The sequence below is a fragment of the Saitoella complicata genome (assembly GCF_001661265.1).
Source record: "Saitoella complicata NRRL Y-17804 unplaced genomic scaffold SAICOscaffold_20, whole genome shotgun sequence".
NCBI lineage: Eukaryota > Fungi > Ascomycota > Saitoellomycetes > Saitoellales > Saitoellaceae > Saitoella > Saitoella complicata.
In genome coordinates this window covers 44,117-55,797 of record NW_017567011.1, presented here as the reverse complement: position 1 = coordinate 55,797, position 11,681 = coordinate 44,117, and the positions used below count along the sequence as shown (strand labels likewise).

The 11,681-nt window shown below is 54.3% G+C and overlaps 4 protein-coding genes and 2 non-coding genes across 6 annotated transcripts; 4 read left to right on the top strand and 2 right to left on the bottom strand.

Annotated features, from left to right (window-relative positions):
* The first annotated feature begins 165 nt into the window (after positions 1 to 165).
* Positions 166 to 239, top strand: SAICODRAFT_t131. Its single transcript has one exon. It is a non-coding gene; the product is annotated as a tRNA-Asn (tRNA).
* Positions 240 to 2,225: 1,986 nt separating this feature from the next.
* SAICODRAFT_59894 (FAD/NAD(P)-binding domain-containing protein) lies at positions 2,226 to 4,028 on the top strand (the record flags this gene model as incomplete). The annotated part of the gene is made up of 2 exons (XM_019169720.1): positions 2,226 to 2,527; positions 2,645 to 4,028. The coding sequence occupies 2 exons, from the start codon at positions 2,226 to 2,228 to the stop codon at positions 4,026 to 4,028; spliced, it is 1,686 nt and encodes a 561-aa protein (XP_019022421.1).
* A 769-nt stretch (positions 4,029 to 4,797) lies between these two features.
* On the top strand, positions 4,798 to 5,754 carry SAICODRAFT_31274 (uncharacterized protein; the record flags this gene model as incomplete). Its single annotated transcript, XM_019167885.1, has 1 exon — positions 4,798 to 5,754. The coding sequence occupies one exon, from the start codon at positions 4,801 to 4,803 to the stop codon at positions 5,503 to 5,505; it is 705 nt and encodes a 234-aa protein (XP_019022420.1). The 3' UTR covers positions 5,506 to 5,754.
* Positions 5,755 to 5,760: 6 nt separating this feature from the next.
* Positions 5,761 to 7,422, bottom strand: SAICODRAFT_60141 (uracil permease; the record flags this gene model as incomplete). The annotated part of the gene is made up of 1 exon (XM_019169736.1): positions 5,761 to 7,422. The coding sequence occupies one exon, from the start codon at positions 7,420 to 7,422 to the stop codon at positions 5,761 to 5,763; it is 1,662 nt and encodes a 553-aa protein (XP_019022419.1).
* A 246-nt stretch (positions 7,423 to 7,668) lies between these two features.
* On the top strand, positions 7,669 to 7,741 carry SAICODRAFT_t132. The gene has a single exon. It is a non-coding gene; the product is annotated as a tRNA-Thr (tRNA).
* Positions 7,742 to 8,389: 648 nt separating this feature from the next.
* On the bottom strand, positions 8,390 to 11,635 carry SAICODRAFT_83147 (aspartyl-tRNA synthetase). The gene is made up of 2 exons (XM_019171297.1): positions 11,084 to 11,635; positions 8,390 to 10,825 (listed from the first exon to the last, which is right to left on the bottom strand). The coding sequence occupies exons 1-2, from the start codon at positions 11,601 to 11,603 to the stop codon at positions 8,499 to 8,501; spliced, it is 2,847 nt and encodes a 948-aa protein (XP_019022418.1). The 5' UTR covers positions 11,604 to 11,635; the 3' UTR covers positions 8,390 to 8,498.
* Between the last annotated feature and the right edge of the window lie 46 nt (positions 11,636 to 11,681).

The following is an 11,681-nucleotide window of genomic DNA, read 5'->3' as shown; positions in this document are numbered from 1 at the left end:
GTGAGTGCGCAATGCTGTGGTTCCGTCGGTATTGGGCAGTGCTGTTTGATGATTGCCGTTTGTTATGTTATGATGTCGGGGGTCGCATGTAACGTAGACAGCCTGAATACGGGAGATTTTGGTAATGGGATATGATTGACATGGGTGATATTTTCCTCATCGAATGGTTTCGTGGCGCAATTGGCTAGCGCGTTCGACTGTTAATCGAGAGGTTGTGAGTTCAAGCCTCACCGAGACCGTTTTTTGTGGGTTTTTCCTGTTGATTTACAGGGTCAAGGCACACCTGCTTCACCTTTTGCGTGGGGTGTCACGGCCTCGCCTATCGATTGGTCCACCCCCACACATGCGCACTAACCCGACTCCGGTAACCCCTTATCGCCTATCCGGCACAGCGGACCCAACGCAGCGCGCTGATGCAATCTCGGAAGCGCTGGTAATTGGTGTGCTTCGGATTGATGGGGATGACTCGAAGCCGGCATTCTAGGCGGAGGGTATAAGGAGAGCAGCATATAGTCAGAGCAGTTGGAGTCGACAACAGCGCGTACGCGTACGAGGAAGACAGTTGCGAACGTCGTGGAAAGTTACTCTCACGGTCGAGCTGTACGCGTAGAACGACACGAGAAGGGGAACACGGCCTCGGTCAACCAGCATACATACAGCATACATCCCTTCCGCGACCTTCAATTGACCTTTTTTCCACCTATTCGACAGCATACACCCCCACGGTTACCATGTCAGCACTCCTCCGAACAAGCCGCACCCTCCCCCGTCTCCATATTACCCTCCCCTCCTCGAGCCTGACGCTCTCAAAACGCACCATCACCAACCTCAAACTCGACTTCGACAAACCCCTCATCTCCACCGGCTCCGACCGCTCCGACGACACCATCTCCGCACCAAACTACGCTTCCTTGGATGGCACGGCCCCCGTTGTTGGGGAGAGTCATGATTCGAATGGGACGCTGGTGTGTAAGCAGAGAACGAGTATGTCCGAACCCCTCCAGCACCAACTCCGATCCACAATCTTCTCCCAACGCCGACACCTCCACTCCACCTCCTCCCCTCCCCACCTCTCCTCGACGAAAACCACAGTTGAGGTGAAAGACGGAGAGGAATACATTGATTTTGACAAACCACACCTCCACGCAAAAAGCCCCGACACCACAGTGAATCCGACAAGCACGGATTATGATCAGGCGTGGGATGAGCCTGTACTTGTTGCGAGGCTCAGGCCGGGGGAGGGGAGGTTGAGTGAGGGGGCGTGGGGGCCGAGTGGACGAAGAGGGCTTCACACAAGAGCGAGGGAGGTGGAAGAGGTTTCGGATTTCGATAGTCCACTTGTCAACCACCAACTTCCCGATGGGATGGTATCCACCATCTCTGAGGCTGATGTTTTCGAATTCGCTAAACCTATGGGCGCGCCGAGAACCGGTGAGGTTCAGGGTGCGAAGGTGCCGAGTGGACGAAGGGGGTTTCACACGACTAGGGTTGTGAGGTCGGAGATGGTGGATGATGTGTTGGATTTCAAGAGGCCGTTGGTTAATCATCAACTGCCCGAGGGCACGGTCTCTACTATCACTGAGGCGGATTTCACATCCTCTATTGCGTCGCCATCTGCTCCTACCCCCGCTGCCTCCACCGGGGGTTCAGCTAAGGTTCCGACTGGACGCAGACAGTTTCACACGACTCGGTTTCTGCGTTCGGACAAGTTGGACGAGTTACTGGATTTCGACACCCCCCTCGTCAACCACCAGCTTCCTGAGGGAACGGTCTCTACTATCACGGAAACAGACTTCCATCCTGCCACACCTTCCGCAGGCTCGTCCACAACCTCCGCCAAAATTCCGAGTGGACGAAGGGCGTTCCACTCTTCTCGGACCGTGCGTTCGGGCAAGTTGAAGGACGATGTCCTAGACTTTGATGCCCCGTTGGTTAACCACCAACTCCCCGAAGGCACGGTATCGACCATTACCGAATCCGAGGAGGGTTTTCCTTCGCTCACTCGTTTTGCGCCGAGAGTGAGCGGGTTAAATGGCGCGGCTTCTTCTAAGCCGGGTGTTATGACGTTGGGGCGGAGGGGGTTTGGGACTTTGAGTGGGAGGAGGGGGGAGCAGGAGAGGGAGGTGGAGGGTGTTTTGGATTTTGATAGGGTGATGGTGGAGACGGTGTTGCCGGAGGGGAGTGTTAGTCAGATTACGGAGGTTGATGCTTTTGAGGTGCCGTTTATGAGTTTCGGGTCTGGTGGTGCAAAGGGACAGGCGGGGAAGGTCCCATCGGGGAGGAGGGAGTTCCACTCCAGTCCTGTTCGCCGTCACGAGATTCAGGATGAACCCTTGGACTTTGAGAAACCCCTCGTTAACTCGCACCTCCCCGAGGGTTCAGTGGCTCCTATCACGGAAGCTGATCATGTCTCAACCGTTTCCCATGAGACGGTCGTGAATGTTTCGCCGGCGACTTTGGCTGCCCTGACAAAGGGTAAGCTGAGGTCTCAGACGAGAAGTTTCAGCACCAGTGGCTGTAGGCCTTCGTTTGAGGGAGAGAAGAGCATCTTGAGCCGTCGTGAATACCACGCTTCACTGGCGGTGCAGGCCGCCGCTGCTCCGACAACTGGTGCCGTCGTCAAGCCGAGGGAAAAGAACGGGAGGAAGCACCTCGTTATTCTTGGTTCTGGGTGGGGCGGGTATAAGCTCCTCAACCAGGTATCAACCAAGTATCACCAGGTTACCGTCATCTCTCCTCGCACGTACTTTGTCTTTACTCCTCTCCTCGCATCCACTGCTGTCGGGACCTTGGAGTTCCGTTGTGCGATGGAGCCCGTGAGGTCTCGTTACCGTGGTATTTTCCGGTGGATGAGTAAGAAGGGCGAGGGTGTGAACTTGATCGAGGCCTTTGCGGATAATATTGATTTCGCGAGGAAGAAGGTTGAGTGTGTGACGCAGTTTACTCCGGTGAAGGAGGAGACTACATTGGATAGGAGTGCTGCTGAGGACGAGTGTCCTGGCGAGATGTCTATCAATGGACGCATGAAGGATGGGAGGAGGAAGTTTGAGGTTGAGTATGATGATCTTGTCATTGCTGTCGGTGCGTACAGTCAGACTTTTGGAACGCCGGGGGTGAAGGAGCATGCATATTTCTTGAAGGATGTTGGTGATGCGAGGAGGATTCGTGCGAGAATCTTGCATTGCTTCGAGTTGGCTGCGTGCCCCTCTACCACCGAGGAGGAGAGGAGGCAGCTTCTCCACTTCGTTTGCGTGGGTGGTGGGCCTACTGGTGTTGAGTTCGCCGCTGAGCTCCATGATCTGATTCATGATGATTTGGCCTTGCTTTACCCCGAGCTGTATCATCTGGCAAGCATCTCCTTGTTCGACGTTGCCCCAAGGATCCTTGGAAGTTTTGACGAGAACTTGGGAGAGTATGCGAGGGCGAAGTTTGCTAGAAGTGGGATTCGGATCAGGACTGGAACTCATGTGACGAAGATTGAGGAGGGCAAGGTCTACACCAAGGAGAGTGGTATGGAGAGGTTCGGAATGATGGTCTGGGCGACTGGACTCCACGCCAACCCCCTCGTCGAGGAGATGAAGGGCGTGCTCAAGGACAAGAGGACCGGCAGTGTCCTAACTGACGGCCGCCTCCGTGTCGTCGACGAGAAGGGCCAGCCTGTTGATGGTGTCTACGCTATTGGCGATTGCGCTGCGATTAAGGATGGCGAGATCCTTCCTGCCACCGCACAAGTCGCCAACCAGAAAGCCATCTACCTCGGCAACTCCCTCAACGCCATCGCTCGTTCCGGTACACCCTCTTACGAACCTGAACCGTTCAAGTTCCTCAACCGTGGAGCGATGGCTTACATCGGCGGTTGGAAAGCCATCGTCCAGCCTGCGAAGTCTGGTGGGCTTTCGGGTCGTGCTGCGTGGATATTGTGGAGGACTGCGTACTTGTCGATGAGTGTAAGTTTGAGGAACAAGATTTTGATTCCTACGTATTGGTTGTTGAACTTTGTCTTTGGGAGGGATATCACTAGGTTTTGAGGAGAGCGTGTGATAGCGGAGGAGGCGTGGGAGGAACTATATACGTAAGTTAGCATAATGGTTCAGCACCTGCAAACATGGCAGAATTAATCTCAGATCAGTATAATACAACCCTGTCCTTCCACAATTGTAATTGCTGCTCGACGTGGAGAAAAGAGGAGGTTGTCGGCGTGATGTCCGGGTGCACTCTACGACAGTGAACGAAACCCCAACGGTTCGCAGATTCACAGAGAGCAGCCCGTATCAGCAAGAAAGCTACGCATGGCCCATAACATCTCCGACCTAATGAATTGAAAGCAGCGCCTGCTTTGGCGAATGAGCCTCCCACATCTCATCGCAATTGCTTCGGAGACGTTCCCGCTCGGACCGCCTGTGCGAAATGAATCGACATGGGTCCACCCTTGTAATCTGTCCCACCATGGACCCGTTGTGGCGAAAGTTTCCTGAAGAAGCCTTCAAGAACTGCGGGAGTATCGCCATCCACCAACGTCAATCGCAACCACGACCATCATTTGCCAGCATGCCTCCTATCAGGATTCCTAACAAGAAGATGGAGCAGACGCCGTATGAAGAGGCTCTTCTGGAACCCAAGATGCCCGAAAGCCAGTGGGAGCGAACGGTTTTGGAAATGCCTAGGTTTAGATATGGGAAATATGTATTGGGTGGGCACTGGATGAATTGTATGACTACCGCCTCTCATTCCTCCTGGCAAACCAAAACGCGTCCGAGCCAAAAACACCCCTATGTCGCCGACCCGGACGCACAGTTTCGCATGCTCCTCAAGATCAGGAAACTGCGACAGAATCTTGCTGAACTTGTCGCCAAATATGGAGGGCCTCGTCCCGTTGCTTTTCTGGCTGGGATGCCTTCAAAGATGGAGGTTGAGGAGGAACTGTGGAAACTCGCGAACTTGCCTTCCTATTCCTGTATTAAGTATTACAAAGTCAAAAGATACCTCGAACGACAAATCGACACCTACAGAGTACCTGAATCCGAAATCGAAGGCGAGGAACACTTCCTTTGCAAAATTGACCGTTGCAAGAAGAAGTTCCGAACAGTCCAGGGATTTCTGGGACATGCTCGGAATGCGCACAAGGCGTACAGCGACACGAGGACACCGTGTCCGGAGCCAGGATGTGTGAAGTATTTCCAAAAGGACGAATCTCTGAGGAACCATGTTCAGAGCAATGACCATCACTACAGCAGGCTCGGGTACGTGTGTCCCATGCCGTCATGCGCTTGGAAGGCATCGACGAGTGACGACGCTGTTGTGGAACATATCGTTAGTTATCATCATAATACCAAGGCGGCGGAGGAGTATGCGCAGCTCAAGGATATCGATATCAACATCGTCCGGGCCGCGAGGGAGTACTACGCCGTTGTACAAGCCGAGAAGGAGCGTTCGGAACTTCATTCTACATGGAATGCCATTGCTGCGTCGAGGTTGCCTCGGAAGTATGTTCTGAGGTTGGCATAGGCGGTTACAAGGCTGGGCATAGTGCTGGAAAAATATGAGACAGATTTGGGTGTGACCTTAGATGAATGAATCTTGACGGAGAACACAAGGTTCGGCGTTCATGAGGAGGAGTCTACCATGGGAGGGAAGGGAAAGAGATGAAGACGGAAAAGCCTTTGCGCAAGAGGTATGAGGGCATAATCAGATATTCATATGTATAGAAAAGACCACTCCAAAAAGCTACCACAGAAGACTTATCCCTCCTAACGTGCGCCCTCACAAGAACTTATCAACCCACTTCCCCTTCTCCCCCCCAGCCCTAATCTCCATCTCCCCCTCAACCGGCACCCCCTCCAACTCCACCTCCTGCCCCCTCCCATAAATCTCATCCGGCAACACCGCTCTCTCCATAAACGTCTCCTCAGCCCTCCACACCAAACTCAACAAAACATAAACGGCAAACGTCCCCACGAAACCCAATAACCACCCGAACTGATATGGGTGAACACCAACACCGACGTGAATTTTGGAGTTGATGGAGTTGATGAACCCGGGGAGGTTCGGGATCACGCCGACGAGGAAGGCGGTTATGGCGCGCCAGTTTAGACCATGGGTATACCGGTATCTGGATGTCGGATTATAGAGCGCCAACGAATCATATTTCCCACGATGCACGATCCAGAAATCCGAGACGAGGATAGCAGCGATGGGACCGAGGAAAACAGCATACGCACTCATGAAATTCAAAAAATTACCAGCGCTCGCGAGGATTTTCCAGGGTACGAGAGCCCACGAGAGTACGGCGCAGAGGAGTTGACCGCGGCGAATGTTGACGTAGCGGGGGAAGAGGGCTGTGAGGTCGTTTGCTGCGCTCAAGGAGTTTGCGGAGATGTTCACACCTAACGCCGCCAATGCGAACGAAAAGGCCGCGAAGAATCGGCAGGCTCGGGAGTCCCATTGAGCGATGAGTGCCATGGGATCCCATTGGAGTGTGCCGTACTTTGCTTCACCGGCGGAGGATGCGGCGATTCCGATAAAGGAGATGAAGGTGAAGACGAGGGGGAGGGCGGGGATGTAGATGATTTGCCATTTCCACGAGATACGACTGTAACGGGAGAAATCTGGCATGTTGACGCTGAGGGTTGCATAGTTTCCGATCACGGAGGTCAAGCTCGAGAGCCAGCCCCAGGCGTATGCGGAGCCGTGAACCGAGGGGGCGGATTGGGAAAAGAGGGTGCCGCCTCCTGAGGTGGACTTGAATGCCCAGATGAGGATCGCGATCCAGGCGATTGGGACGATGATTGATTTTGCGAGGAAGAGGAACCGGAGGTTGTTTGGGTGCATCCATAAAAACGGAAGCTGGAGCAACCAGAAGAGCACGAAGGAGATCATGGTATTCGTCGCTATTCCCTCCGATTCCGGGATCGAGTTGTGGAGGGTGAGGAAGGAAGGCCAGATAGCGCCGAGCATGACACGGATGGTGTTTGCGCCGTTCATGGTTTGAATCGCGAACCAAAAGATGGCGAGGATGACACGAGAGATAATCGCGACATAGGATCCCCAAAATCCCCAACTCGCACGTGCCAACACCGGGAACGGGGCATGATAAATCGCCCCAATGGCACCATTCGCAGCAATAACGAAACTCACAATCGTGAACCCCGTCGCCACGATCCCCAAAGAATCTTTCCACGTCAACCCGATCGCCAAGATACTACTAGCAAACTCCCATGTCGCAGCGTTAAAGGCGTCGGATATCCAGTATGCGACGAAAGACCATAGGCCCCATTTCCGGAGGTGGGGAGGGACGGGATCGAGGTCGAGGTTTGTCCAGCGGGCGGAGCCGGCGGCGAAGGCGGATTTGGGTTGGGAGACGTGGAGGGAGAAGTTTGGTTTCTTGGGGTGAGGAGCGTGGAGGGAGGGGGAGGGGAGGTTCATCATGGAGGTACCGCCGGCCGACGCTTCTGTGTCGCTATTTTTGTAGGACATGATTGTTACGCTTGCTTGATCCGTGACTGGAACAGACGAGAAGATATAGCATCCCTTATCATCCTTATCATTCTTACAATTGCAGCGGCTTGGGACGACCCGCCTGTCGATGTCGACCTTATCTACCTTATAGGATTCTTTAGCCGACACCGACACGATAAGTGCACATAGTTTGGTCAACATGACATCATACAATCCCCCGTGGTCTAGTGGTTATGATGCCCCCCTAGTAAGGGGGTGATCGCTGGTTCAAATCCGGCCGGGGGAATCATTTTTTTCTTCTTCTTTTTTGGTTTCAGGTCATGCAACCCATCATAACCGAAGCGTCCAGAGCAATGCTCAAGTGGTTGAAAGTATATGACAAAATGCACAATGCCTGAACCGTGCTCAACAGTGATTCGCGTAAGTGATATCGATAAACAGCAAACGCGAATCTAACACCATACTTTCGATTCCCATATTCTGTCGCCTCCCATTCTCTCCCCCATTCCCGCGCTCCTCAATCCGGGATCACACTTCGTTCGCATAGTCTCTGCCGTCGTAGCTGAGCCCTCTCGAGAGGTATTCTCCACCAGCAAGGCAGAATCCGACAGATAACCACTTCTTTCCGGATGTTCATGATGCTTCAAACACCGAAGGCGAAGAACAGCAAGTGGTTTAGCCAAGAAGAATAGCAGAAGAGAAAGCTGGTTCGCACATGGTCGTGAACCTGGACGCTGGTGCTTATCGACGTAGCTCCAACTTTATTCCTCGGCTGCGCAGCGGGACGGCGTGGCGCAGTGGAGTGCTACACCATACGGTAACGAGGTTCCGTGAAGTAGAGGAAGGACGATGACCGGCAAGCAGGCATAAGAAATAAGGATATTAAACGTGCAACAAGATCTACCAGAAACTCACTCTCACGAAGCCATAATCAAACCAACATCTACCCACCTAATCATACACATAAAATCTCATGTCTCGATCTCACCTCTCCCATATCGTGTACGTGTGTATCCATCTCCTACTGTATACCCCAACCATGCTCATCCATCCAAATGCTCCTCCCCCCCAACAAACTTCATCACAGCCTTTACCCCACCCGGCCCCATCCCATGCTTCGGATAACAAACCCACAACGGATCCTCCTCCGCCCCCAACTTTGCCCTAAACTCACCCTTCCCCGCCAAATTAAACTGCGTCGCGATCCCATGATAAGTCTTACTCAGAAACTTGGCACGGAGTCCACTGAGGTTCGAACCGACGACGAAATGATTCGTCGCGGTTGCGCCGAACGTTACGGACCTTGCGCCGGAGGATGAGGCTTCGGTGAGGGCGTGGAGGGTGATGTACTCGATTGCACCGCTCGGTGCACCAGGGAAGTCGAGAGACCACTTGACTTGGTACCCATACTTCAAACTCAATTCGGCAAGAACGACCATGGCACAAATCTCCCCCTCCGCCGTCTCCGCAACGAAATACCTCCGATGCTCCATATCCTGCCATGGATGTACGTCCGTCAAATGAACCTGTTTCTTCCCCTTCCGATTATCGATCCAATCCTGAATCCGCTGATCACACCTCTTCCTCCACTCCTCCGGTACCGGCTCTCCAGCAGGCAAATCGGTGATTTTAATCCCAGCTTGCTTCGCATGCCTCAACTTCCTCCCAACCTCCCCTTCCTTAATCTTATTCACATTCTCAGCCGGATCCTTCACCCTCTCCTCCGCAACACAACTCAATGTCCTCCACCCCCCCCTACCCCCCAAAATCTCCTCGACCTCTTTGGAAACAAGTAACCAAATCGGCTTCAACGCCCTCCCATCCCTTCCCAACCATGTCAGGAAAGCGCCGATGACTTCCCCGTATTGTCGTTCATCGCAGAGTGGGTTACCCACAACCATCGCATGTCCCTCGACCTCGACGAACCCGACCGCGGCGCCGGAGCGTTGGTGTCGCCATACCTCGAATCTGGGTTCGAGCCAGGAAGTATTCGATGCATCCCCATAATTTCCAATCAACTTCTCCAACGGCATCGCCCCAAACTTCTCCTCCCCCTCCTCCTTCTCCGGGTTCGCCTCCCACGGCGGCTCAACCGTACTCACCTCGGGATACCTCAACCCCCCTCCCCGCCCAACCTCCTGCAAACTCTTCGGATCCCGCGGAAAAAGCGACGCATAGCGAATATTCCCCAACCCCAGAAACAACATCACCAACCTCTCCAACCCGATCCCCGCCCCCGCATGCGGCGCAACACCCCACCGAAACGCATCAAGATACTCTCGCATCGAATCGGGACGAATCCGGTTGGCGCGCATTGCTTCCTCCAACATATCCGGATCATGGATTCGTTGGCCTCCGGTGAGGATCTCCTGTCCGCGCAGAAAGATGTCGAAGGAGTTTGTGTACTCGCCGTTTTCGGGATCGGGCATCGTGTAAAACGGCCGTACTGCTTTCGGGAATTTGTCGAGGACGAAGTAATCCGTACCGTAGCGTTCTTTGACTAACGCCCCCAACCTAATCTCATCTCTCGTTCCTAAATCCTCTTTGTCGGATAACTCCTTCCCCGACTCATCCCGCCACCCACTCTCATTCAACATCCGCACGCCCTCGCGGAACGGTAAGACAACAGTCTCCTCAGCCCACACCAGTCTTTCACCCCCAAAAACCTCTCTTACAACCTCGACCTCCCGTGCAAACTTCTCGTATACACCAGCAAAGACTTTCTTAAACACCCCATCCACAACCCCGAGCATCTCTTCATACCCCCCCCTCACCTCCATCTCCAAATCCAACCCAACATACTCCGTCAAATGCCGTCTCGTATTCGACTCCTCCGCCCGAAACACAGGTCCAACTTCAAAAACTCTTCCCATCCCCGCACTGATACTCATTTGTTTCGCCAATTGTGGGGATTGTGCGAGGAATGCGCGACGCCCAAAGTAAGGGACGGAGAAAACCGAGGCACCGGATTCGGTTGCGGAGTGTTGGAGTTTTGGGGTGTGGATTTCAGTGAAGGAGAGGGAGGTTAGGTGAGTGCGGAAGAGGTTGCAGATACCGCTTTGGATGCGGAAGATTGCCAGGGAAGAGGGTGTACGCAGGTCTAAGACGCGGTTTGCCATTCTGGTGCGTAACGGCACTTCTTCCTCACCGGGCGCTCCCTTCCGAGGACGCTCGAGATCCCGAACGCGGACGGGTACACCACGGGCTTCGGCCAACACCCACATCCCACGCACCTTGACTTCCAAATGTTGGATCGTGCAAGACTTGATCATGTCGCCGTGAGGTGGTTTTTGCAGAGTGCCGGTGATGAGGACGATTGATTCGGGGGATAGATGGGATAGTGTGGAGAGCATGTGGGGGGAGGGTTTCGCTTCTCCTGAGCCGGAGGTGGAGGCTGCGGGTGTCATTTGCGTTGTATTCGTGTTCAGGCCCGAGCTGGTGGTGGACGTCGGCAAAGAAGTCTGCGGGGTCAGCGGGGAGTGGTGGGTAGGGGCGGTGATAGAGGTAGGATTAGACGGGACTGCGGAGCCGAATGCGTGACCGGAGAGCGGGAGCGGGAGCGGGATTGGTTCAGCCAATGTCACCAACCCCTCGACCCCGTTTCCGTAGCCAATAGAGCCACCGACACCGTTGACCGGCTCCACCCCCCCCTCCCTCTCAACCTTCAACACCGCCTGAACCCTCCCCAACCCCTCCCTAACCACGAAGAAAACCAAACCCTTACCATTCAACACCCGTCTCGCATGCACCCTCGCCCTAAACGTAACCTCATCACCCTCCCCCACATCTCCCTCTTCGATCGCGCCAACACTGGTCCACTCCTGGACGGGCGCCGCCGGAACATTTTCGGGCACAGGGAAAGGGAGGCGACCGTAGAGTGCGCGGACTGATGCTGGCTCAACTTTGGCGGCGTGGGCGTCTTCGCGTTGACGGCGGGTCTGGAGGTCGAGGGCGCGGTGGTGTGCCTGTCTTTTCTTCTCTCTCTTTCGCTCGAGGCGCTTCTGTTTGGACTTTCCGCCTCCGATCCAAGCGCTACCCTCAGGCGTATCGTCGTCGGATGAATCGTCGTAATGCGTCCCCGAGGATTGAGAAGGTGAGGGCGAGTGTTTGAGGTGGAGTTTTTGGAGGGTTTTTGAGAGGAGCGGCATCCTGTCTTCTTTGTCGTTGTGTGAGATCTCCGTGGTGGTGAGCTTTGGAGGAGTGCGCGGAGGACGGAGGAGGTGACG

Bases quoted from the DNA above. Each gene is read 5' to 3' on its own strand.
- SAICODRAFT_83147 (XM_019171297.1), bottom strand. From the start codon at position 11,603: ATGCCGCTCCTCTCAAAAACCCTCCAAAAACTCCACCTCAAACACTCG. The intron at 10,826-11,083 runs GTGTCGGTGGCT...GCTCAGGAGAAG, and splicing joins GGGGGTGGAGCCGGTCAACG to CGAAACCCTCCCCCCACATG.